This window comes from Hyperoodon ampullatus (assembly GCF_949752795.1).
Source record: "Hyperoodon ampullatus genome assembly, chromosome: 11".
Taxonomy (NCBI): Eukaryota; Metazoa; Chordata; class Mammalia; order Artiodactyla; family Ziphiidae; genus Hyperoodon; species Hyperoodon ampullatus.
In genome coordinates this window covers 35,128,953-35,155,238 of record NC_136924.1, presented here as the reverse complement: position 1 = coordinate 35,155,238, position 26,286 = coordinate 35,128,953, and the positions used below count along the sequence as shown (strand labels likewise).

The 26,286-nt window shown below is 58.1% G+C and overlaps 2 protein-coding genes across 2 annotated transcripts; one reads left to right on the top strand and one right to left on the bottom strand.

Annotated features, from left to right (window-relative positions):
• Window positions 1-2,422: 2,422 nt before the first annotated feature.
• Window positions 2,423-6,909, top strand: SLC16A8 (solute carrier family 16 member 8; the record flags this gene model as incomplete). The annotated part of the gene is made up of 4 exons (XM_079714586.1): window positions 2,423-2,636; window positions 3,370-3,513; window positions 3,754-4,575; window positions 6,593-6,909. 4 exons carry the CDS (start codon window positions 2,423-2,425, stop codon window positions 6,907-6,909), a joined length of 1,497 nt encoding a protein of 498 aa, XP_079570712.1.
• A 2,371-nt stretch (window positions 6,910-9,280) lies between these two features.
• On the bottom strand, window positions 9,281-25,499 carry PICK1 (protein interacting with PRKCA 1; the record flags this gene model as incomplete). The annotated part of the gene is made up of 12 exons (XM_079714419.1): window positions 9,281-9,948; window positions 10,413-10,557; window positions 11,562-11,612; window positions 12,437-12,529; window positions 12,926-13,059; window positions 14,027-14,089; window positions 14,865-14,918; window positions 17,331-17,420; window positions 18,638-18,704; window positions 20,613-20,741; window positions 24,219-24,330; window positions 25,459-25,499. 12 exons carry the CDS (start codon window positions 25,497-25,499, stop codon window positions 9,674-9,676), a joined length of 1,254 nt encoding a protein of 417 aa, XP_079570545.1. The 3' UTR covers window positions 9,281-9,673.
• Between the last annotated feature and the right edge of the window lie 787 nt (window positions 25,500-26,286).

The following is a 26,286-nucleotide window of genomic DNA, read 5'->3' as shown; positions in this document are numbered from 1 at the left end:
GGTGCCTTCCACCACCAGGGGTCTGAGGTCGTCCCCCCAACACCTGCCTGGAGGCTGCCCAGAGCTGGCGGCAGCAGAAGCAGCAGCAGTGGATCCAAGGAGCCGGGGCCCTGGTACCGGGGGCAGCTGCCCTTCCCCAGACCACGCCCCAGCCTGAGCCGTTCCAAAGGCACTGGCCTGGGGTCTGGGGACTTCAAAATAAAGCAGCCGGAAGTGGGGGACAGAACCAGTTCTTCCCCTCCAGGGGCCCCAGACTCTCCCTGGGGGCCTGCCTCATGCCCCCCAACCTCTTTCCCCCTTCTCTGTCCCAGTGAGGAGGAGCCCCTTGCACACCCCCTCCCCTGCCCCACACACCTCCCCTGTTTAACTTTTGTAAACGGTGAGAAATAAAGCAAGTGAGACACGGCAGCGGGACTGGTGGAGTCTGACTTGGGGGACAGGGTGGGACAGGGTGGGGATGGAGACCTCCCACTGGAGAAGGGAGTCCGGAAGGTCCTAAATGTCACTGGCAGTTCCCTGGGAGGCCTCACTCACTCCCAGCCCCTCACATCCCTCATTTTAAGTTAAGTCTTTAGGTCTGGCCTAACTCCTGCAAGCTGTACCCCCGCATCTCTGGCCCAGGCTCATTTCTGCTGTGGGTTCCCTAGAGCCAGAGGGATGGCAGTGGCTGAGGCCTGGGACCATCAGCAAGTCACCCTCCGGTGCCCTGGGACACAGCACCCTTTGTTCTGGCCCATCCCCACCCCCTCAGTCCCAGGCTCTGGCTTGGATTAGCCTTATCCAGGGGAAAGCCATGGAGGCCCCTCCTGGAATGTGGCCTGGGGGCGGAGGGCAGGCGAGGAGTTGAGGTGATTAGGGCTGGTGGGGTCTCTCCAGGGCAGGGCTGTGCCCTTGGTACCACTCGGACCCCCCAGGGCAGGGCTCTCTGTGTTCTCTGCCCGAAGCTCCAGGAGGTGAAGGGGCCCCCCTATCTCTAGCTCTCCCTGGATGGGCCTGGGACAGGGAGCCCCACCATGCCGCCCAGCCTGGCCCTGTGCTGCGGTGGCTGCCTGGCCCTTCTCCCCTCCCCGTGGAAAGCCTCTTAGAGGAGATGGGGGTGGGGAACACTAAGCCCCAGGCTTGGGGGAACGAGCTGTTGAGTGGCTGATCTGCAGGAAGCCTGGGAGTCTTCAGCTGCAGCCCCCATCGGGCTAGGCTTTCACAGGGGAGCCAGTGGGGCGGCCCCTCCCTGCAGGCCTCAGGAGATGCGAGGCTGGACACCCAAACCCACGGGACGGCTCAGGTAAGTGTGCAGCGACGGCTGTCAGGGACCACCTCTTGTCCTGGTCCTCAGGTGGCTGCAGCTGTGGTGACCAAGCCAGAACTTGGTCCTGGTGGGGCAGGGGCAGAGTCCCACGGGGCCCTTGGCATCGCCCAAGGCCAGGCGGGAGACCCCAGCGCAGAGGGGTTGCAGGAGGGAGGGAGGCTCCAGCTGTGGGCTGGTCCATCCTGCCTGTGAGGCCCCCCTCCTGGTCTGTTATGGGGGCAATGGGGGTGCTGTGTGAACCCCTGGGTGGAGCTCTGGAAATGTGGAGGGGTTGGGGGCTGCTAAGGGTTTGGAGGGCAGAGGGTCTCTCTCCCAGTGCCCCCTCAAAGGTCTGCATCTGTCCAGTGGAGCCAGAGATCTGACCCTCCCCACACCAAGATCCCCAGCTGGTCTGGGGTGTTCAGTCACCCACCTTACAGGTGGGAAAACTGAGGCTCAGCAAGGGGAGGGGAGCTGCCCAAGTCACGGAGCAAATCCATGGCTAAGCTGGGATGAATTGGAACTCAGCTCCCTTGGCTTCTGAGACAAGGCTAATATTGGTACAACATGTTTTTGTTTTTCTTTCATAATTTTCTAAATGACAACAGACATTCCTGATCACTGAGAAAAATTAGGTACATACCCCAAGGCCAAGGAGGAAAATGAACTCCACCCATTTTGCCGCTGGCACTTGTCTCCCCCTCCACCCCACACCTTGTTTGTTCCGTTGCCCTGAGACCCCCACATGTACACCCTGGGGACATTGCCGGTCCCCACGCATGCCTCCAGTCACACACTGGCTGTCGGCTTTCCCACTCATCCGAACCCCTTCTCCTGACACTACTAGGTCCTGAGGGGCAAGGAGTATCCTCCAGAGGGAGTCTTCCTGAAGTTAAGACTCAGGTGGGAACGACTCTATTACCCACCCCTCATCCTTCACGCCCCTTGGAGGAGGGGAGATTCGGGGTGAGGTCCTACCTCGGTTTCCCCTCCTGGCTCCATTCCCTGAGCAGGGCTCCCGCGGGTAGCCCTGTGCCTCAGTTTCCCCACACCGGGGTCTCCATCCCCCTTTCTTGTCTGGGCTACAGACCCTCGCTGCTCCCTCTTGTCCCCTCTCCTCCAGCAGAGGCGGTGACAATGGGCACTAGAGGCCCCCGGCGGGGCCCTGGCCCCCCAGACGGCGGCTGGGGCTGGGCCGTGCTGGGCGCCTGCTTCGTGGTCACCGGTTTCGCCTATGGCTTCCCCAAGGCCGTGAGCGTCTTCTTCCGCGCGCTTATGCGTGACTTCGGCGCGGGCTACAGCGACACGGCCTGGGTATCCTCCATCATGCTCGCCATGCTCTACGGGACAGGTCAGCGCCCCTCGCGGATCCCTCCCCCCTCCCCCCGGCCCAGGATTGAGGATCGGGATCAGGGACCAGGAGACACCCGACCCCTTGAGCATCTTCCCCCAGGCCCCTCGGGGCGGGCATGGAAACCCCTTCCTTCCTGTGGAAACATTAGCACCAGAGAGGGGAGCAGAGGGCAGGAGGGTGGCAGCGGCCAGAGGTGGAGCCCACACCCAGGTGGCTGACCTGTCAAGCTTGGCCAGCTGGAAGGGCCCCTCCGTTTCTGTCAAAAGACCCACACCCGCCTGTGTTACAGGTGGGAAAACTAAGATCTAAATAAGATTCCCAGTCCCAAAGCTCTAACCACCTGTGGGGTGGGGGAGATGCTGGAGTTATCCTGGCCAGGAAGCGTGGAGGGGTGGAGGTGAGGGATGGGCGAAGCCTGGGGAGGAAGGCAGCTCAAGCTGTGATTCCAGCTGTGAAGATAATAAAGAGAATGGGGTCCACCCCTTCTGCTTTATGTTCCGTGTTCTCAGGAGGGCTGGGGACCAGTATAGAGGCTCTTCCCCTGCATCCCCCCATATGGCTCTCTTTGGTCTGTCCCAGCCAAGATAGTGACCTTGGCCACAACACTGCCCTCTCTGAACCGGGGGTGCCCTCATTCCTTCAAGCCGTCTTTCAGGGCTGGGAGGTACAAAGCCTGGAGTGTCTACCAGAGAGGGGTCCAGCCTGATTGGTGATCCTGCCCTGCCCACAGGCCCGGTGTCCAGCATCCTCGTGACCCGCTTTGGCTGTCGCCCGGTGATGCTGGTGGGTGGACTGTTGGCCTCGGCTGGCATGGTCCTAGCATCCTTCGCCACGCGCCTCCTGGAGCTATACCTGACAGCTGGGGTGCTCACAGGTGAGGGCGCCCACTGCTCTCCTCCCCGTGGGGGTCGGGGTGCAGTGGGGGTCAGCAGCCCTTGCTGCAAGACCTCCTGTCCTCAGTTTCCCCACGAGGGGCGGTCCTCATCCTTCGGCCCCGTTCCCACCCCCCACCCCGGGGTCTGCCCACCCTGTCGGGACCTCGCCTCTCCCTCCCGCCGGGGCCTGGGGTGGGGGCGCCCTCGGGGAGCCCGTCACAGCACCGCCTTGCCCACAGGCCTGGGCCTGGCCCTCAACTTCCAGCCGTCGCTCATCATGCTGGGGTTGTATTTCGAGCGGCGGCGGCCTCTGGCCAACGGGCTGGCGGCGGCCGGCAGCCCCGTGTTCCTGTCGGCGCTGTCGCCGCTCGGCCAGCAGCTGCTCGAGCACTTCGGCTGGCGCGGCGGCTTCCTGCTGCTCGGCGGCCTCTTGCTGCATTGCTGCGCGTGCGGCGCCGTCATGCGGCCGCCACCCGGGCCGCGGCCGCGCAGGAACAGCGCGGGCGACGCTCCCGGGGAGGCGGAGGCGGACAGTGCGGGACTGCGCTTGCGCGAGGCGCCCTCTGGTGGCCGGACCCGCCAGCGCCTGCTGGACGTGACCGTGTGCACCGACCGCGCCTTCGCGGTGTACGCCGTCACCAAGTTCCTGATGGCGCTCGGGCTCTTCGTGCCCGCCATCCTTTTGGTGAACTACGCCAAGGACGCGGGCGTGCCTGACTCCGAGGCTGCCTTCCTGCTCTCCATCGTGGGCTTCGTAGACATCGTGGCAAGGCCTGCATGCGGCGCCCTGGCCGGCCTGGCGCGCCTGCGGCCGCATGTCGCCTACCTCTTCAGCCTGGCCCTGATGGCCAACGGGCTCACGGACCTGAGCAGCGCGCGCGCGCGCACCTACGGCGCCCTTGTCGCCTTCTGTGTCGCCTTCGGCCTCTCCTACGGCATGGTGGGCGCCCTGCAGTTCGAGGTGCTCATGGCGGCTGTGGGTGCGGCCCGATTCCCCAGTGCGCTGGGCCTGGTGCTACTCCTCGAGGCTGTGGCTGTGCTCATCGGACCGCCCTCTGCCGGTGCGCGCCGCAGGAGGAGAGGGTGACGCGGCCTAGTGCCCCTAAGCCCAAGGGAAGCCCCCTCCCTATCCCAGATGGAACGTCCAGGGATGAGAGAGGGGAAAGGACCCATGGGGGGTGGCGAGGGGGGAGAGACAGCCCGGTGGGGTAGACTCCCCTTACCATGGCCAGTTAGCCTCCCCTCCAGGCGGTACTACCAGCTCAGGGTGGGGATGGAAAAGCCAGGAAGAACCCAACACGGATAGTAGCTGGCCCACTGGCTCATCTCCAGCAGATGGCACAAAGGCCTTGTGAAGTGCAGATGCGTATTCTCCTTTTGCAGGTGGGGGAACTGAGGCCCAGAGGCCCAGTACAGGTTGCAGTCCCAGAATCAGAGTGGAGCCCTGCCCAGTGCTCAGTGCCCATACCTTTGAAACACTGTATCTGAGTGCTCTAGTCTCCCCAGCCTCTAAGGGTGACTGGAATAGGGAGAGTCCTTGGGGCACCAGGAGCAGAGTGGGAGGGCTCATTCCGCTCACAGAGAGGCGGGGCACGGGAGTCTCCGCTGTGCACACTGCCTGCTGGCTGCTCTACACATCATAGGAAATCCTCATGACGAGGTGGTAGGGGAAGGCTTCCTGCAGGGGCTGGCATGAAGGCAGTCTCACGGGGCGGGGCAGGACCCCCCAGGAGAGGGCACAGGGAGTGTTTGGGGGACACTGTTCCTATACAAGTAAGGCAGGAGCTAGGATCAGAAAGGTGGGGGTGGGGGACATTAGGGTCTTGCTGGGTTGTCAGGTCATCCCTGAAACAGCAGGAAGCCTGCCTGTGAGCAGGAGAGAGCTGAGGTCAGGGTGTAGGATGGAGCAATGACGGGGGCCGCCTTTGCTAGGGCCCAGGCTGCACCCGAGATGAGGTGAGCTGCCCATTCTTCCAGGGCTGGGCTAGCTGAGTGCCGTCACCAAGCTTTGTCACCTCACCTGACCCTGAATTTCCACTTCAGTGCAGTGGGAATTGCACTGAACCTGAACCCCTATGTGAGCAGCCCCCAAGCCCAACCACCAAAAGCTATAAAACCAGCCAGAGGCTCAGGGACACATCTTCCATTTTCTTGGGTGACCCTGGGGTGGATCTAATAGGCAGAGAAGGCACGTGGGGTGAGAAGAAGGTGAGGGACACCACGGGGCTGTGTGTGGAAGGGGCGGGGCTGGCTGGCTGGGCAGGGGTCAGGAAGGCAAGTCTGGGGTACTGCTCAGAGGGGCTCAGGCGGGCAGCTGGCTTGGGGGACTCCAGGGAACCTCCCCAAGACCTCAGAGATACAGACTGAGGGGTCACAGCCTGGTGTGGACAGCCACAAGGATGCCTCCGAGAGAGGGGGGAGCCCACTGAGGAACCACACTTTAGGGGAAATATTTGCAATGAAAAGATTTTGCCGAGTATGAAAGTAACATGTACCTGTGATAGAAAACTTGGAAAATACACAGAAGGCAACAAGAGTTCTACAAGCCCTGTCCCCAGCCCCCATGCTAATGATAGTTCAGTCCTGGGTACACGGGGCCTCCTGGGAGGGGGGAGGCCTGGGGGTTGTGGGGAGAGCTGAGCCAGGCTCCTGAAGACCAAGGAGGTTAAGTGGAATGGAAAGAACAAGAGTTGGGGGCCCCCAGGAGAGCAGGGCTAAGACCAGTGCACTCCCCACTCACAGGTCAAATATCCCCAGCTGGGCAAGTCCCAGGGTACATGTGGGGTTGGAATCCTGAGGACAGGAGGTCCCTTGTAAACTGTGAAGTGCTGCCTCACCAAAGGCCCCATATCACTTAAGAAATTGAGGTCCAGGGAGGTGAAGTGACAGTGTTAAGGTCTCAAATGGCAGAACCCTCATGGATTTTTGCATCTGTGAAATGGGAACAAAGACTGGGGTATGTGTGTGTGTTACCCGTGGGCCCCACCAAGAGCACTGCCCTTACCTGAGGGTGTGGGTGTATGTGTGAAGAGTGGGCTCCCCCGCAGGCCCTCACCTCCCCATCCGCCCTCCCCGCAGGCCGCCTGGTGGACGCGCTGAAGAACTACGAGATCATCTTCTACCTGGCAGGCTCTGAGGTGGCCCTGGCCGGGATCTTCATGGCTGTCGCCACCAAGTGTTGCCTGCGCCGCTCTCAGGACGCCACGCCCAGCCCAGGCACCAAGGGCGGGGCCAGCGACACGGAGGATGCTGAGGCCGAAGTGGACTCTGAGCCCTTGCCTACCAGCGCCGAGGAGCCCAGTGGCCTCGAAGCCCTGGAGGTGCCGAGCCCAGGGACTGGGCCCTCGGAACCCGAGTTGGAGGCAGAGCCGGGGCTAGACCCCGAGTCTGTGTAGCGCGGGGGCACTAGGTGGGGTGGCCAGGGACTTCAGGAATGGGGCTTCCCCTCTCAGAGCCCCGGCTGCCCCAACAGGGCCTGGCACACGGGAGGCTGCTCTGGTGGTCACCCCCAGGGTCCATGCCGGGAGCTGCCTCCCTCATCTGCCCACTGGCCCTGGCCCCCGCAGTGAAGCTGCTGTGCACGGCAGGGTCTGGGCCTATGTGAATCTTAAGTCCATAAAGCTGAGCTGAAAGAGGTTCTGTTCCTGCGCCTCTGGCTGCTACCTGGGGGATGGGTTAGCAGGGAGTCTGAGAGGCTCTCCCTGGGGCCCTCCGACGCCCACCCCGTGGGTGTTGGGGTGGAAGTGGCAGAGGTGCAGGACGGCAGGGGAAAGTGTCCCAGCTCCAGCCCCCGCTGCTCGGAGCTGTACTGAAGCCCCTGCTGGCAGCACCTGCCACTGGAGCAGCCCAGAGCAGAGAGAGCGCAGGTCCGAGTGGAGGGCTGGGGCTGGATCCTGGCCCTGGAGGTGGAGTACCTGACGCTATGACTCCATCCTGTGGACAGCAGGGTGGTGGGGGAGGGGGGAACGGCACCTGCCCTGCCCCCTCACCTTCCTAAGAGGGACCCTCTTCCAGCCCGGCTCTGGGTCTCCTCTCTAGGGGATAAACTTGGGTGTCCTGGGACCTTTGCTCTGGACGTGTCCCTAGGGACGCCACTGCGGACCCTGGCATCTGCTCCCCCCAACGCCAGTGGAGTCCCAGGGATAGCTCCTCAATGGCACTTTGAGTCAAGTGCAGGGAGCTCCAGGTCTCACCCTGGCTAGGAAGGTTTAGGGATCTATTTAAGTATTCATTCTCTTCCCACAAACCAGACACCCCTTTCCTGGCCTCCCTGCCTCCAAATCACCAGCTTGGTGACCCAGGCCCAGTGGAGGAAGCAGCCTTCCCACCGCCGACCCTGACTCCATTCATCCGTACTCCTCAGGGGAGCCTATTCCACTGGTGACCCCCTCCCCACTGGGCTCATTTTCCATCCACGTCCCAGGAAGGTGTGGGGAGCCCCTGCAGATGCCTGGCCAACATACATTGTGTCTGTGCTTTCCCCTAAGCCACTACAACAGTGACTACATCTTATTTTGTTTAGCAAATCCTCACAGAGCACTGACTGTGCCAGGCACCGTGCTAAGCCCTTCACAAATGTTAACTCATCTAATCCTCAATAAGGACCCAAGAAGGTAGGTACCCTCTTTAGCCACACTCAGATAGGGAAACTGAGGCACAGGAAGTGAGGAGGTAGCTCAGGGTCACAGAAGCTATGACTGGAACCTAGGCTGTCGGTTCCAGCCTGTGCCCTTGGCCTCCACACTGGCTGCCCCTTCAGGGAGGTGGTATAGTCTGACAGTTCTAGGGGATCTACGTGGTGACAGCCCATCCCTCTCTCCACACTCCCAATCCTGCCTGAGGATCCCATTCAGGTCTCTGCCCAGGACCCACACACGCAAACCTAATAAGCAGGAAACTACCCTCCGCCCCGGCCATTGTGAACCCTGCCCACCTCTCACACCCTCTTGCACCCCTCCCATTCTCAGGATGAGCACATATTTCATTGTCCAAACAGGGACACTTTGAGAGTGAAAAGGGCCACTATTAATAATTACACTAGGACCACAGGTATGGACTGGGACTGTCCAGGTGAAGCTGGACACATGGGGTACTAGCGTGGTACTGCCCACTGGGCTTCTCCCCGTGGCCCTGGCAGAACAGGCGACCTGGAATGGCCGGGGCACCCTTAACACTCTCCCCAGTTTGGGGCCTCGGGTCCTCCTGACCCAGTATCTGCCCTGCCCTTCCCCAGATAAAGGTTGAGTTAATGGCCAGAAGCACTGAAGGATCAAAGATGAGGGAGGATGTAAGAGGCTCCACAGAGCAGAAAGCCTGGGAGGCAGGGGGAAAAGTGGAGTCTTCTGAATTTGATGGATCTGAGTCCAGATCCCACTCTGTCCCTGTACACCATGTGGCCCTGAGCAAGCCTCTTCTGAGCCTCAGTTTCCCATCTGTAAATGGGGACAGCAGTGCTAATCCACAGAAGTGCTGTGAGGAGTCAGTGCTATAAAGGGAATGTCAGTAAACCTTGTTGCCCTGCCTTGGTGATCAGGGGGCAGAAGAGGGGGGCGTCGAGGGGAGAGAGGGTCTGAGGCCACTGCAAAGAGCCCGGCTCCATCTGGGTTTGTGTTTATTCAGTACAGGCCCAGCGCCCAGCCCCTCCCCAGGGAAGTGGCTGAGCGAGGGAATAAAACAAATAAAGGCCGCCGAGGTGAGTGTGGACTGGGGTGGGGCCGGCCTAGGGCAAGGTGAGGGTGCGCGTGAAACCCTGGTCCCAAGCTCGGCGGTCCACCCGCGGCCCCCTCCCGGCAGGTCTCTGGGGGGCCAGTGGAGGTGCCCGCAAGGAACGGCTCCTGGACTCCCTGCCACCTCCAGCCCCTCTTCCTTTCTGCCCTCTTTCTCCTTCCTAAGGCAGGTCCAGAGACCAAGCTCTCCAGCTGGCTGGGGAGGTGGGGAGGGAAGGTGGAGGGGCCAGCGTCCAGGTCCCAGGCCACAGCCTGGTGCCTTTCCTGGGCGGGCGCCCGGGTTCGCTGTGCTGGGACAGAGGAGCAGGGAGGCAGGCGCCCCGAGCCAGCAGGCCTTTATGCACCACCCTGTTGTGCGGCAGCCCTGCCCCCACTCCCGTGCTGCCGTCCTCCCACTCGCCCTACCCCCCAGATCTGCACCCCAAGGGGGCACTCAGGAGTCACACCAGCTTCCGCCCTTGTCCAGGGGCCCGGCAGCCCCTCGCGCATCCCTGGACGGCTCCCCGGCTGCCGTGTCCTCCTCGTCTTCCTCCCCCTCGTCCTCGCCGTCAGTGAACTCATCCTGGCTGAGGCCGTAGGCCAGCGTGGTGTGGGCCAGGTCCACCTCGATGGGGAAGACGTCGGCGTCACGCAGCACTGAGTAGCAGTCGTTGTAGTACTTGGACATGGTGGACACGAAGCGCTGCAGCTGGAACACGATGTCCTGGACTGGGGCAGGAGGGCGGGCAGATGGGCGCCAGTGGGCCGGGGCTGCCTGCGCGTGGAGAAGACCCTCCCTGCCCGCCTGGGCACCCCATCATGCACCTCACTGACCCCTCGTGCCCCGGGACGGGGCCAGGCCAGGGCTGCCCAGCCCTGCACAGAACGCAGGCCGCCTCCCAGCTCCCAGTCAGGCAGTGGAGGAGCCCTGCCAGGGTCGGGGGATGGTGGACTACACCCCAAGGAGCCCACGGGACACGGCCAGTCCCACCCAGGCCAGGCTCCAGGAAGCTCCCATCTTGGGTCTGACTCAGAGCTCTGCCATGCGCTGGCCCTGGGAGCTCAGGTAAGTACTGTACCTCTCTGGGCCACAGTTTTCCCAGCTGTGAAATGGGGAGAGGATGGTGTAGGGGTTGCCCGAGGCAGGGTGTGGCCCGCGGGCCAGACGCCCGCCCACAGCCCACACCCCTCACCATGCTTCTGGTCCAGCAGCTCCATCTTCTCCAGCACGTCCTTGCGCATCTGGGAGAAGCGAGCGCGGGCCTCCTGGCGGCAGCGCAGGATCAGGCGGTACTCGTAGTTGCCTGTGCTCACGCGGTACAGGGGCTCCCCTAGAGCCTGGGGCAGGGGAAGCATGTCAGGGACCCTGGGCAGGGTGGGGAGCCTGCTCTGGGGCGGAGGGGGGTGGGGGCAGGGAGGCTGCAGAGCCGACTCACACCCCTGCACAGCACGGCACTCTTCAAAGCTACCATGGCTCCCCATTTCTGAGGCGCCAGGACTCCTAGAAGCGCTTAGTGATAGCTTTGTAAAAAAAAACAACCAAAAAACCAAACCCTTGCCACATTAAATAAATGAATATTTAGTCACAGATGAACCCTGATATTAAAAATATTAAAAACGGGCTTCCCTGAAGGCACAGTGGTTAAGAATCTGCCTGCCAATGCAGGGGACACAATGCAGGGTTTGAGACCTGGTCCAGGAGGATCCCACACGCCATGGAGCAAATAAGCCCGCAAGCCACAACTACTGAGCCTGCGCTCTAGAGCCCACGAGCCACAACTACTGAGCCCACACGCCACAACTACTGAAGCCCATGCGCCTAGAGCCTGTGCTCTGCAACAAGAGAAACTACTGTCATGAGAAGCAATGAAGAGTACCCCCGCTCACTGCAACTAGAGAAAGCCCACGCGTAGCAACGAAGACCCAACATGGCCAAAAATTAATACATTTAAAAAAAAATTTTTTAATTTTAAAAATCTATAAAAAAAATTAAAAAGAAGTAAAAAACCACTTCTCAGGAGTGAGGAAAGTCAGTTTTTCCCTGCAAGAGCCCCACAAAGTCTGGGGGGCAGCTGGTCTGGGAGCAGGCACTGGGAGTGTCCCACAGCAAGCTGGCCAGCACTCCGAGGCCCGGAGGGGCCAGGGGTGGGGGGATCGCCCCAAATCTCCAGAAACAAGAGCCTGGCCAAACCCCCAGGCCTCTCCTGGATTGGCCTGGCCCACCTGGTGTCCCTGGCAGACGCAGCCCATTCTTGGGGCTCTGAGAGGTAGGCAGGGGAAGATTTGTGCACCCCAAGCCTTTCCAATACCACAGCCATGCCCCCTCCCCCCGTGGCACTCACAATGCAGCTGTATTCCTCGTCATCCATCTCCTTCACCTTCAAGCAGTAAGACTGTGGGACAGGTGAGGCCAGGTTGTCAGAGGGGCTGCACCACCTGGGTGCCCACCCTGATGTCCCCAGTTCCTCCCATGCCACGCTGTACCCCTCGGCCACCCAGAGGAGCCGGTGTGCCAGGCCTCATGGGCCCTGCGCACCCTCTGCTGGGATGAGCCGAGACGTGTCAGGGAGAGGCTGGCCCCTCAGTCAGACTGGTCTTTGCTCGGGAGACTCAGGACAGCCAGGGCACTCATCTAGGAGGGTGGAAAGGGCCTGAGAGACAGCCCAGCATTTACCACACTCAAGTCCCAACAGATGCTCTGGGAAAAAAGGTTCCATGGTCCAAAGAACTTGGGAAGGCCCCTGAAGGCCCATGTTACGTATGGGTCTATCAAAGGCTCTGACAAGTCCTCAAGCAAAGGACCTTGACCTCTTTGATGGAGTATTTTTCCTCATCTCCTTTCACCACAGAATTATTATTTGAACGTAAAACTCATTAACATCCCTTGGTACCCACTTTATAACCACTGACCTAGTCTAATCCATTGTTAAAAGTGACCAAAAGAATTCCCATGGGGTCAGAGTGCTCCAGAGTGAGGGCTCTACCCACCCAGGCTCCCAGGGGCTCCTCTGAACAGCTGAAGCACGGCCTAGGCTGCTGCCTGATTCTCCAGCACCTCCCTAGGCCCCTGGTCCCACCTCCTCAATCAGATGTGACCGAGGTTCTGGACCTGCCCTGCTAGCCATTGTGTGGCCGACTGAGGAGGGGCAAATCTCCAGGTGGGCTCTGACTCCAGCAGGCCAGGCCCACACCCACGCAGAGGCTGGAGACCACTTACCAGGTACTCAAACTTCACGTCCAGGTACTTCTTGATGGTGAGGCGAGTGTCTGGGATGGCTTTGTTGAGGTACGTGTTCAGGTCCGTCAGCATCTGGAAGGGGAGGATGGGGCGGACGCTTAAGTCCCCATGGGCAGAGGGGTCAGGCTGGCCACGGTGGCAAGGAATGGCATTGATGTGTCAATCCTTCTAGTGGACTCAGGTGTCAGAGCCAAAGGGCACTCCTAGACAGCCTTGTCCATTTCAAGGACGAGAAGACAGACTAGGTCAAGGGCAAGCTGTAACTCTGGTGGGGCCAGGGCCAGAAAAGAGCCTGGAGGTCAATGCTGAGGCCACGGAGGAGGAGTGCCTCACCCATGGTCAGCTGTGTAGGACACCAAGCCAGGACCGGCCCCCCGGTGCTCCGAGTCCAGAACAGGACCCTTTCTGCTCACCACACTGCCCCCTCCCCCATCACGTGCTGACATACACACGTTCCACGGGACCTACTGGCTTGATGGTCTTCAGCAGCCGGATGCCAAACTTCTCAATGCTGCGGTGGGCGTCAGCGAACTTCACGAAAGCCTCACTCGCAGCTGGCTGGGGCTCCCGCACCCCAATCACGGAGAACACGTCCCCAAAGGCTGCGTGACAAGTTTGTCCTGAAGGCTACCCCTACTTGACCCCTTAACGGAGAAGCCAGGGATTTGTTGGGGAGAAGCAAGGCGGGGGGTGTGGCAGGCTGGAGGCCAAGGTCTGCCCGAGGTCTACGTCCCAAGGGAGATGGGTCTACACCTCAAGAAAGGTGAATCTATACCCCTAAGAGAGTTGGACCTACATCCCCAAGGAATGTAGACTCCGGTGTAGACACCTGAGTCTACACCTTGAGGAAGCTGGGTCTACATCCAAGGGAGCTGGCCCTCATTCCCCACAGCGACCAGAACATGGAGAAGGCTGGGTCAAGGTTGAAGGAGGTGAAATTGTCTGGGGGCAAAATACTAGTCTGGGAATCTGGGCCTTAGGTCAACTCTGCCCCTAAGGAGCTGCGTGACCACTTTTTCTATCTGGGCTTTGTTTTCCCAACTGCAAAGCGGGGTTAACTGTAGCTGCCCTGCCCAACTAATAACAAACTTGTAGGAAATGAGATCACGAATAAGGAAGGGCCTCGTACATTGTAAGCGGCAGTACAGATAGACGGGACAGGGCCCGGAGGAGTAACTGTGCCCCACAGAAGACAAGCTGGTCTAGGGTACTTCCCTAGCGGTCCAGTGGCTGGGGCTCTGCGCTTCCACTGCAGGGGGCCCAGGTTCAATCCCTGGCCGGGGAACTAAGATCCCACAAGCCGTGTGGTGCAGCCAAAAAAAAAAAAGACTAGCTGGTCTACATGCTCCCGGCTGGCCCCATTATTGCTACACCCCAGCATCTAGACAGTGCCCAGCCCAAACCTGGCCTGAGGTCAGATGCTGTGGTGTCTGCCTGAGCATGGGCATGAGAAAGGCCCCAGGGAGGAGCTTGGCCGCACCCTCACTGTATGGGTGTAGGGGAGGTGCTGAGCCCAGAGGGTAACAAGGGTTTTTCCAGGGTCACGCAGCAGGTTTGGGGCATCCTTACCCCGGTGCGTCTGCGACAGCTCATAAAAGGCCCGTAGGAGGTTCTTGGTGTGTTCTGTCATCCCTGTGGGAGAGACCCAACCGAGGGGGCTGGGGGCACATGGTGGGGACCACACTGGCCCAGGACACGGCCTCCAAATGCCCACCCCACCCCGAGGTCCTCACTGCTCCTGGGTTTCAGACTCTTCTCACTAGGTTTACATGTGCCATTATTTGATTTTTATGGGCATGTATTACTTCTACAATCAGAAAAAGTATGTCTTGGGCTTCCCTGGTGGCGCAGTGGTTAAAAATCCGCCTGCCAATGCAGATGACACGGGTTCAAACCCCGGTCCGGGAAGATCCCACATGCCACGGAGCAACTAAGCCCATGCGCCACAACTACTGAGCCTGCGCCCTAGAGCCCGCGAGCCACAACTACTGAGCCCGCGTGCTACAACTACTGAGCCCACATGCTACAACTACTGAAGCCTGCAAGCCTAGAGCCCGTGCCCCGCAACAAGAGAAGCCACAGTGATGAGCCTGCGCACCGCAACAAAGAGTAGCCCCCACTCGCTGCAACTAGAGAAAGCCTGCGAGCAGCAACGAAGACCCAACACAGCCAAAAATAAATAAGTTTTTTTTTTTAAAAAAGAAGTATGTCTTAAGATTTTTTTTCCTTATGAATATTTAATGGCCATGCTCCTAGAATTGCGTAGGCTGGCACTCTGCCCCCACTGCCATCATCTTTAGAGCAGGGCTCCAGAGCTCCACCCCAGGGCAGAGCCAGTGCCAGGCACTTTCCAGACCGGGATACCCCACCACCACGGGGCTGCCAGCCGGAGGGTGCACCTACCCACCTTTATACAGCTCGGCGGTCCGCTCCAGCTCCTCAAGCCTCTTGACAAGCCCATCTGTGGGGATCAGAGAGCCACAGGGTCAGGGGAGAGCCCCACAGGTCACCTGAGCCAGGCTTGGGAGGGGCAAGGTCGCCCCCAGAGGAGCAGCACAGGATGTGGTCCCAGGGAGGGGGACTTGGCACCTCAGGGTTAGCTTGGCTCACTGGTGTTTTGCAGAGAGCCCGGCACACCCAGACAAGTGGGGGCAGGCAGGGCAGCCCTCAGGATGCTCCTGAGATAAGCGCCACCCCAGCAGGCTGGGACACAGCAAAGGGGCAGAAAGGTGAAGAGGATGCGGGTACTTCCAGAAATCAGGAGTGAAAACCAGTTAGGCCGTCCCCAAGGCCAAGCCCGCGGGTGGCTCCCCACGGCCAGCAGAAGGCAGGCCCATGCCTGGTCAAGGCCCTGGGACTTCTAACATACTCCCTGCTGATAGCCAAGGAGCAAGGCAGTCAGAGACAAGCAGGAGAGACGGGACGCCCCGACAATAACTCTAAGGTAGGCTCAAAGGCAGCCCCTACCACCACCGCTGGCTCAGAGACGAGAGCAATCCGGGGAGGGGAGAGAAACTCAGCGAGGGCCTCGAGGAAGAGCCTGCATGGGAGCGGGCCCCGGTGATCATCTTCGCTGGCTTCACAGGTAGTTTACTGAGCACCCACTGTGTGCCGGATCCCGTTAGGCCCAGGAATGACCGTGGTGAATGAAATCTGAGTTGTGCCCTCAAGGCTCATAGTCCAGCAGTGACAGTGGCCAGGCCATGACTGGTAGGGACAGTAAGGGCTGTAAGCTGAGGGGCAGGGGCAGTTGCCTCACCTCAAGGGCTCAAAACGAGAGCAAGTGGATTGCCAGGGAGGGGGCCGCATTCCAGATTGGGGTGGGTGGTTCTCCCACTAGCAGCGAGTGGCACCCTCCTCCACTCCAACAGGGCTGAGGTCCACCCCCAACTCCCCACCGGGAGCACCGGCAGCAAATGCAGGGCAGGGCCCATGTTGGTGGCTTCCTTGCCCGGCACCTCCTAGACAGGGCCTGGCCTTACTGAGTGACCTCCATGCAGCTCAGTCCTTCTTCCACATGAGCCTTTGAGGCAGAGACGACTTTGCTCATCTTATAGAGAAAATCGAGGGACAGAGAGGTAAAGCAACTTGCCTAAAGGCACACAGCGAGGGCTGTGCAGGCTGGGGTGCCCTCTGTCCCCCAGTCTCCTGCGCTGACCTGGGCCAGGGTTTTCAGAGTGGCGGGAGAGAAGGGGAGTAGCAGAAGCCGGGCCTGGGCCTTTCTCTGGGCAGAGAAGGCGGCTGTGTGTTGGGCTGTCAGGGAGGAAGGCCTGGGCTCTGGGGGCTGGAAGGGAGCACCTCGGAGGTCTTCAGGAGGCTTCGGCCACCGGGCTGGCCTCCAGGCCCTGGCTCCCCAGAGCCTTGGCCCCCGGCCAGACTGGCAGGGAAGGAGCCACGTAAGCGCCATGCTGTTGTTTTTAGCTGGGTCATGGGACATCATGACAGCTTCAATTTTAGAAACCCTATTTAAGGCTGGGGAAATTGCAAGGTCTGGGGGGAAAAACACAACAACCAGTTCTAATTTCATCCCAACGCATGGTAACTACAGTAACAGGGATTTATAGACACCAAGAAGCTGGAAATAGCAGCCGCCACTTTTGTACCCCATTTGGAACAAGCTCAGACCCCTCCTCCCCCGCATCCCAGCCAATAAAGCCCAGTGTGCCCAGCTGAGCCTACAATGTATGTAGGTATTTATATCTGTCCCCACACGTACACAGCAGAGCTGCTGCTATTTATAAACTCAGGCTGGTGACAGCAGGAGCAGGACCGAGTGCTTCACTGGCCCCCTGGGGAGACAGCGTGTGTGTGTGTGTGTGTGTGTGTGTGTGTGTGTGTGTGTGTGTGTATGTGTGTGTGTGCGCACGCACACGCGTGGGCGTGAATGTGCGTGTACGCGGTTTTCCCCCAGCCCGAGGCAGGCAGTCACCTCCAGCCCTGGGATGCGGGCAGCAGCGCCACCTCCTGGAGAGAGGTGGGGCAGAGCGGGCAGTGTGGGAGCAGTGCAGTGCATGCTGGGGTGACAAGAGGGCACAGGGTGGAACCGGGCCGGCGGGGGGGGGGGGGGCGGGGGGGGAGGCCTTGGCTGCGTGAGAGCAGCTGGGGGCAGTGGCGAAGGCACCAGCTTGGGGAGCTGAAGGGAGGCACCTCCCCAACAGGAATTTGTCTCATCTGTGACCTGGGCCTGTGAACCCTTGCTAGGGGATAGAGGACACTGGCTGTAAGATGCCTACGCTGACTACTGTGAATGCTCTGGAAGCGGGAGAGGCCTCCAAGGGTGCAGCCTGGTGGGCAGCCACGGTGCCCCCGCCCCTGAGGCCTGGGCCTGAGTCCCCCATAACCGAGGGTCAGGGGGTGGAAGGAGGGGACTCACCATTGCACAGGATGGCCCGGCTCAGGCCCAGAGCATCTGCGGTCCCCGAACTCATGTTCTCGACCAGCCGATGCTTCACCTTCTTCAACACTGGGACCAGGTGAGAAAGGAACTCAGTGAGATAGTCTGGGCCCCCAGGCCATCCCTGCCCCATCGTGACTCACTGGGAGCGACACTAGGGGCAGAAGGGGCTGAACTGGGGTTTAGTGTGTGGGTGACTGTGAAGTAGGGAGGGTCCCAGTGAGGGGTTCTGGGCCCCCGCCCTGTTCATTCTCTACCTGAGGGAGGCACTGGGAGTCTGGAAGTGTAAATATGTAAAGCGCTTAACCAAGGGCCTGGCACTCAAAGTGGCTACTGGCTACCACTGAGAGTCCAGAGCTGCCCAGGCTTGATTCCAGCTGACAGGCCGACCACGGAGAACCTCTCCTCCGTCTCTCCTCCACTTCCGGGAGCAGAGGCACCATCAGTGACAACTGGCCTCAGGCTCCAGACTCGGTTACTGCGTATGTGGTCACATACTCGGTCCTTGGAAGGGGACTAGGATGGGACCAGAGGGTTTTAGAGGAAGAACCTCCAGGACAGACTTGATCTGCCCTTAGCCTCTTTCCTTAAAAACCAGGAGGAGGCTCTGGCCCAAGGGTGTAGGAAAAGGGTGCTGGATCCCAGAGCCAAGAGATCTGGGTGTGCCTTCACCCAGGGGACACAGCATCTCTCTGGATCTCGGGCCTTGATCTGGAATGAAGTGGCTGGCCCAGAGGACCTTGAAGCTACTGTCCAGCTCTTGAGCTTTGAAGCTTCCTCAGAACCAAGGCCTAGACCCCCTAGCAGGAGGCAACATGTCCCAGGGCACGCTATGGGCAGAAGGGCTGGCTTCTGCCCCAAAGCTGAGGTCCAGTTCAGACCCTGAGTCTTTCTGGGAGCAGGTGCGTAGAAGGGGCCAGGGCTGAGGAGGGGTATGCAGGTGGGCATGAGGTACCAGGCCAGGGCTGGGCTGCCCTCCCTTTCAGAAGGGTGAGGGACTGGGCCTGGTGAGCGGGAGGGCTGCCCTACAAAGGACAACCCTAGGGTAGCAAGGTCCCAGAGGAGGTGGCTGGGGGAAGGGGGTAAAACACAGGGCAGGGAGAAACCAGGGACAGGTTCCTGGGACCAGCTGCAGGGGGAGCACCCCTGGGTCCTCCCAGGCCCTTTGGATCGGCTTGGTCAGAAGAGTCAGAGACCACATCCATGTGAGTACTGATGCATTGTCATAAGAATGCAGAACAGGGGCTTACGGGGCCACTGGATGCCACTGCCCCAGCCCAGCTTACCAATGTCCAGGGACATGCCCTGCTTGGGGTCCGCCTGCAGCTTGTTGTAGTGGATAGTCACCTCCCCCTGGAAAAGCAGGACAAGCAGAGTTGTGACAGAGTCCCCCGGACCCCAAGCCCCTTCCCGGCAGAGGCCTGTTTTCCCTGGAGTTTGTGGTCATGAAAAAATCCTGAGCCCTGGAAAAAGGTCCCTCCTTCTCTCACCACCCACCAGGCCCTGGAGAATCAGCAGGGACAAGGGCAGACAAGGTCCTTGTTGACACTGAGCTCGCAGCCTGGCGATCTCTGACGTCCTGTGCCCCTGCCACCCCCATGCCACGGCCACACTCCAAACCTCTGCGACATCATTTTTCCTGCCACACAGAGGATCTTCTCCCGCGCTCTAAACCATCCCCATCCTCCCTCCATTCACTCCACAAACTGTCCCAGCACGTTCTCTGTGCCTGGTGCTGGGATGGAGGAAGCAGGTGCAGGGGCAGCCCCAGCCCCCAAGGGCCTGAGGCCAGCAAGGGAGGCCGATGCAATTCAGGGAAATTACATGAATTGCAGTCTAGTTGACTGGAAGAGAGGTGGTGCTCCTCCTGAGAAGCCTCCCCTGACCATGTGAGGCCACCCAGGTCACTCTCTCTCTGTTCTTGAAATCCTAAGACCTTTGAACTTGGGACAGAATCCATTCAAATGCAAAACAGGATTTCAAAATTGCCTCCTAAGTGACCCAATGCAGTGAATGAGGGGTAGATGCCAAAGGCTCTCGGGCTGCAGCGCAGTGTGCTCAGGGCCGCCGTGGGGAGAGGACGGAGCGCTGCAGCGGCAGTCAGACCTGGGCTCTGGTCCAGCTGTGTGACCACAAGCAAACCCTTCCACCCACTCTGGGCACCAGTAAAATAGGGGCCGTATCTCTGCCTGGCACCCAAACGTGGGAGCTGGGGAGTCCCTGTGCAATGGCAAGGCTGTGCTCACACACCAAAAGCTCCTTTCTCGTGGGCAACGCGAGGGGCTGGCGCGACACGGTACTGGGAGGACGAGAAGGGCTCTGGTGAGTAGAGATGGGGGGATGAGGGAGGGGATCCAGAGGGGGCACATGCACCCCACTTCTGTACCAGAATGAAACACGGTACAGAGGACACGGAGGACGGATGGGAGGTGAGGTGAGGAGAGGTTTGGATGGATGGGGTGAGGGAGCTCAAACACTCGGCCAAGCTCAACATACAGCTGGGACGCTTGACTCTCAGATTTTTAAATCATCCTGTGGCTTTGCACCTCCTTCACTGTTTTGGTTTCCCAAGAGCTACTAGCAGCAAAAATCTCTAGGAAATGGCAAAAGGGCTGCATGCTTCCGGGATTGGCCGGAATGCTGCCTGCCATTCAGGTAGAGAGGGGCCCTGTGGGGAGAGGCCTTGGCCTGGAGCAGCGGGGGCAGGGAGGGGGAAGCTGCGAACAGGCAGAGTGCTGTGTGGTCTGCAGAACAGGAGACCATCCGCTGGACCAGGAGCTGCCCCAGGCTGCCCCAGGGCCCAGGGGACTGAAAGTTCCTACAGGGACGGGGGTTGGGGGGAGGGGTCCCTCTTTCCCTCTTACAACTTCCTGGGCCCAGCATGGCCCGGTGGACATTTACTGGATGTCTACTGACCCAGGTAGCTTCACCTCAGACTTCCAGCTTCGGCTCCAGCCCTGACTGGGGACACACTGGCCCGCCCTGAGGAGTGGTTCCAAGTCTGACAGCTTCCCTGGGAGCTCGAGGATGGGGACCTTTCAGTCCTGGTGCCCACTCTTTCACCAAGGCCCAGCACAAGTCCTGGATCATAAATAGTATCTACTGAATGAACACGGAAGAAACCCAGGGAGCCGGGATGCGACCCAGACCCTGATGCACCGAGGAGGGAGCTGTGAAAGGGCCAGTCTCCCCTTCCAGGCCCCCTGCAGGCTGGAGGTCTCAGAAGGGCCTCTGTGCCCCCAGTCCCGCAGCAGCCCTTACCTTCACCTCCTGAATCATCTTGGCCACCTCCACCTTAGTTTTTCCTTTGATTGACCTGCCATTGACCCCGGTGATCTCATCACCAGCTGCCACGGTGCCGTCCAGCGCGGCTGGGGTGTTGTCAAACACCTGTGGGTGCATAAGGGGGGGGGAGAAAAGGAAAGCTGGGAAGAAACCTGGTGGGGGACAGTCATTCCCTCCACCCCAACCGGCACCCGGCTCCGTCCTGGTCTCTACCCTCTATCCCTTAAGTGGTGCTGGAGGAGGGCAAGCAGAGAAAACACCCTAACAACCAACAACGAGTGACCCACATTCTTGGGGGAGGGGAAGGGGGAACTGGAGGTAAATGCGACTGATGAGACTTTCCTCTTCTGGTATCAAATACACCAAACCTTACACGACCACAGGAGTGTGTGCTCCTCCCAAGCCATTTCTTGAGATTTTTTCCAACAACGCTGCACTGAGCTGACTCGGAGCCCCAAGGCACCACTTATCAGTTCCTGCGCTTCATCTCTGTCTCCAAGGAGCAAGGGCCCCGCCACACATGTGAGCCCCTTCTCCCAAGATGACCCCTAACACAGGGTCTGCACTCACTGGCTGAGTGCAGCTGAATGTGTCTGTTAAAGGACAGATGTATGGGGGACGCTCGGGGCAAGGGGTGAGCAGGCTACACAGGTGTGTGCAGAGACGGACCCAAGAATACAAAAGTCACATCAGGCAAAAACCACTAGGAGAGATGCCAAAATTATTAGCTGTCTCCCCTATACCTTATCTTTAGTTTCCAAGTTTTCTATGCAGAGCACGTAGAAAGAATATTTCATGATGTTTCATATACGTTAATATTATAAGAAAAAAATGAAATAAGACAAACGTTTCTTTCTGCTACCTTCCAAGAATCACAATAAAAACATCATAATTATTTGAAAAAGAATGGTAAAGGAGATCACAACAATAAAAGATATATAGCCGTTTCTGGAAGATGGAGCAGTGGGGATCCAAGGGCCTGCAGAGGGGGTTGATGGAAGAGAGCTAGTCTTTGCTGGAAACTGCCAGCAGGCCAGGAAACAGACCTCTGGAAACATCCTTAGGTGGGTGGAAGGCAAGGTAGAAAGTAGGGGGACAGACTCAACTCCAGGCTCCCTCCCCACCCACACAACCCTCCACGACCCCTTCTCTGGGGAACACGGAGGACACGGGAATGCCAATGCCTCAGCACCGGCCGCTGGCTCCCTGCCCACATCCTGCTGGAGCTTCAGCAGCGGACTTTTCCCAGACTGTCACGGGTTTTGGCAGACAGTCCGCACTGAAGCCTCTGGGCCCCCGAAGCAGCCGCAGGGATTAAGGCGGGGGGCGGGGGCGGGCAGGGACCAGCATTTCTAGAGTCTTCAGGCAGTGCTATCTGGTACAGCAGGAGAACATGTGGATGCTTTGGAGCCTGTCAGATCTGCTTTCTAACTTGGCCTCTACCACTTAGCTGGCTAGGGACCTGGGCCAGGACCTGGGTCTGCTCACCTAGAAAACCACACAAGGGCTTCCCTCGTGGCACAGCGGTTAAGAATCTGCCTGCCAATGCAGGGCACACAGGTTCAAGCCCTGGTCCGGGAAGATCCCACATGCTGCGGAGCAACTAAGCCCGTGCGCCCCAACTACTGAGCCCACGTGCCACAACTACTGAAGCCGGCGCGCCTAGAGCCCGTGCTCCTCAACAAGAGAAGCCACCACAGTGAGAAGCCCGTGCACCGCAAGGAAGAGTAGCCCCCGCTTGCCGCAACTAGAGAAAGCCCATGCGCAGCAGCGAAGACCCAACAGAGCCAAAAATAAATAAGTAAATAAATAAATTTATTTTAAAAATAATAATAATAATAAACTATACGGGAGGATGTGCAGAGGTCATATGCAAACACTACGGCATTTTTAAAAAAAGACAAAAAAACAGCATGTTACTATGCTCTGAGCTCTCTGAGGGCGGGGTCTCTGTTTTCTTGCTTTCTTGTCTCTAGTGGCTACGAAAGAGCCTGGCCAGGCCCTCAGAAAATATTTTACGAACATAATATCTGTTGTACTGATACTGATTTAACCAAAATTGACACGATAAGTATGTTGGGAAGACAGAGTGAGAAGAAGCAGGTTTTGGAAGAAAGCTAAATTTTTATCTCCTAGACTGAGAAAAGCTGACAGATGTTTACAAGCAATAGACCAAAAAGTAACAGGATAAGCATCTTACTGGGAAAAATGGGACCTCACACTTGAATCAACAGCTAAAAGGGTGGGAAGCGGTGTTGCTTCTGGGATTGGCGGGGGTGGGGGGAAGGGCAGTGAGAAGGCGTCGAGCAGAGGGGATTGCTTATTTGACACTAGCCTTTTAGTACTCTTGACTTGTTCAAAGCAAGTCAGATAGCCTTTGATTAAAAATAAAATGGACTTTTGAAAAAAATCAATTCTATTATTTTATAATCACAGCTCATATTAAGAACAGACCTGGCCCCCCACAGGTGGCGAGGGGGAGGTGGCAGGGGAGGCTGAGCAGGGAGATGGCAAGGAGGCCAGGCCTGGGGGAGGCCCCCCTAACACCTCCTGGGCCAGAGGTGGCCAAAGCGCTCGTAAAGGCCACACGCTAAGCAGGCAAGACCAGATCCAGGGAATCTCCACCTTCTAGGCCTTAGAAGTGACTCTTTTGCAAGATCCTCAGAGAAACTGCAGTTTTCCATCCGCCACCAATGGCTACATAGCTGAGAAGGTTAAAACATAGCTGGAATCCAGGTCAAGTTTATGTCTGAGGGGGGCAAGCTCCCTTCCAAGGCTACAGAAAGATCACTGACTCTGACCAGCCACATAATAAACGAGGCCTGTCCCCACTCCTGCGTCACAGCTGACAGAATATCACCAGGGCATCCCTTCTTATAAGGACCACAGAATTGTTCAGTATCTCTGGCAGATCATCTGGGAAAGTGAACTGTCATAAAAATAATAGCAGCTGCTATCGAGGGAGTGCTGCTTAAGGGCCGGACATTGTGTGATGTCATTTTGTTTAATCTTCACAACAACCCAAAGATGCCCAGATCTACATATTTTATATCCCCATTTTCCAGGTGAGGAAACTGAGGCCCAGAGAGCTTAAGTAACTAGTTAATAAGCAGGGAAGCTTGCACTTGGACTCAGGCCATTATTATTTCATAGTCTTTTAGTCTTTCCATTATGCTTCACTTGTGTTAGTACCAAAGGCTGATGATTTTATTGATTCACTGACGACATTTTTATTGAAGGTCCGCTATTTGCCAGGCATTGTACAAGGTACTGACTGCAGTGAAAAAGCAAACTGGGATCCTGCCCTCATAGTGCAAAGAGTCTGGAAAAGAAGTTAGATACAGAACTAATGAGCAAATCCATGAGTACAGATGGTGATAAGTGCTGAGAAGGAAAAGAACAGACTGAAATGATAGAGAAAAACAAGGGCGGACCTACTGACAGTGGGTGTTCGGTGAAGCCCCTCTGAAGAGAATGAGGAGTCAGCTGTGCAGAGTGGAGTAATGAACCTCTGTCACGCCCAAGTAGGGAGGTGGCTCGCCGCCTCCAGCACCTCCCTTCCACCTCCAAAGCACTTAATACCTGGACAATATACAGGCAGGGACAGTACTGGGCTCCTCCTCCAATGCTGATCCCAATCAGGTTCTGAGCATCCTTCTGCAAGGTCACCTTCCCAGGTACAGTAGGGATTCCGCTGGAGAGAGAAGCACGTGCAGCTGAGTCCCCTGGAGAAAGGATGACTGGAGGGGACGGGGACAGACAGGCCTTCTAAAACTCCCAAGGGCCTCCAAGTGCTGCACAGCTTTTTCTCTTTCTCACTTGACCAAAAAGACAGCATTTTGTGCTGGAACGTCACAGAGCTCTTGGAGTCATGCTGATGGGGGATCAAATCCCAATTCAGCCATTTATCAGCTGTGGGACTTGGGTAAGTAAGTCACCCTCTCTGCATCTCAGTTTCCTCATCCATAAAATGGTATGGATAAAAAATGGCCACTTTATCAAAGTTCTTGGAAGAAAGTACATGGAAGGCACTTAACACCAACCCAGCCCAGAGCAGGCACTCCGTAAAAATAGGTCCCCCTTCCCTTTCCTTCATTCTCCCTCTAACATTTGAGTCAGACTCTATCCTTGTCACCTTCTCAGGCACATATGGAACATAACAGCCACCTCCTCCAGGAAGCCTTCTCCTGTTAAACTATCCATCACCCATCTGTCAATTGCTGTACTCAATTACCTCTCAGTTTTCACTATACATTAGCACTTATTTATGTTTTGTGGTAAATATTCTCATTTATTCTCTTATTCACTTGACAAACATTTGCTAACAACCTATTGATGCTGAGCACCATACTAAGTGCTGAGGACACAGAAAGGCATTGGACGCAGTCCTTGCTCTGCAGGAGGATATATTCTATTAAGGAAACTAACTTAATTTTTGAAAATCTGCCCCACTGATCATCTACGCTGGGGAGGAAAGTATGTTTATGATATTCCTATTCATCCTTCAAAATGTGGCTCAACTGTCACCTCCTCTATGAAGCCTTCCCTGAACACCCCAGCAGAGGCACTCCTTGGCCTGCTGGGTTCTCCTCGTAGCCAGGTCATTCTCCATTAGCACCCTTATGGCCCTGAACTGTATTTATCCATCAATGTGTCCACAGCCCCCTACAGACGGTGAGCTCCTGGAAGGGCAGGATTCATTTCTGCTACAGTACGAGACCTAATCTGCTGAGAAGCAAGGGTCTGTGGAACTGGTAAGTCCAGGCACCTGAGAGACCTGGGGCTCCTGCACTAGTGGGACTTGGGGTAACAACATACTCACAGTTTATCCTCCTCGATGTCATAATCCAAGTCTGCAAACATGGTTCCGAGAGTTTCAGTGGGCTGGCTTACTGCCCAGCTCGGCAGGGGAATGGGGAACTGGATCCGGGAAAGAAAAGAGCGTAGGGCTTAGGGAACAAGTGCCTAAATGCCAACCCCAACCCCGGCGATCTGGGAGAGCCGGGGCCTCCCCCTCCCCTCCGGACGATGGGGGTAGTCCCCGGGGTGGGGGGTGGGTAAGTGATTCTTACTAGGTACAGGGGGGACTCCAGGCCAGGGCGGGGCCTCAGATTCCAGAGCCCGCCCCACGGGTCTCCAGGCCCTTGGGAGCTCGCCTCTGTCGCTCACCGGAAGCGCCAGTACCACAGCCGGGTCCGGGCCAGGCTGGCACCTGAACGCACCTGCCGTTTCACCTGTTGGCGGCCGCGACTGTCGCGTCACTTCCGGGGGGACGCGGAAGTCCCGTCTTCCCGCACGCACTGGGTATTTGCCTGGGTCCCTACAGGCAACCCTTCCCTCCCTGCCTCTCGGGGTTCCCAGAACGAGGAAAGAGAACAAGTATTGACGGAAGCTCCTCTTTAGCATGAAAAAGCGGAAACAGAGGAAACGTCCGGACAGGCCTACGGCGCTCAACCCCGCCCCTTGCCCTGTGGCCGCCGCCATCTTGGTAAGGTCAGGGTTCTTCCCAGCTTCCTCAGCGGGACGCCGGGGGACCAAGCCGCCTGGCTGGTTGCCGTAGCAACGGAAGCATCCTTAGGCGGGGAGACCTCCAGAGAAGTTCAGTGGACTACAAACCCCGACACTCTCCCTTTCACATTTTCAGCACCCC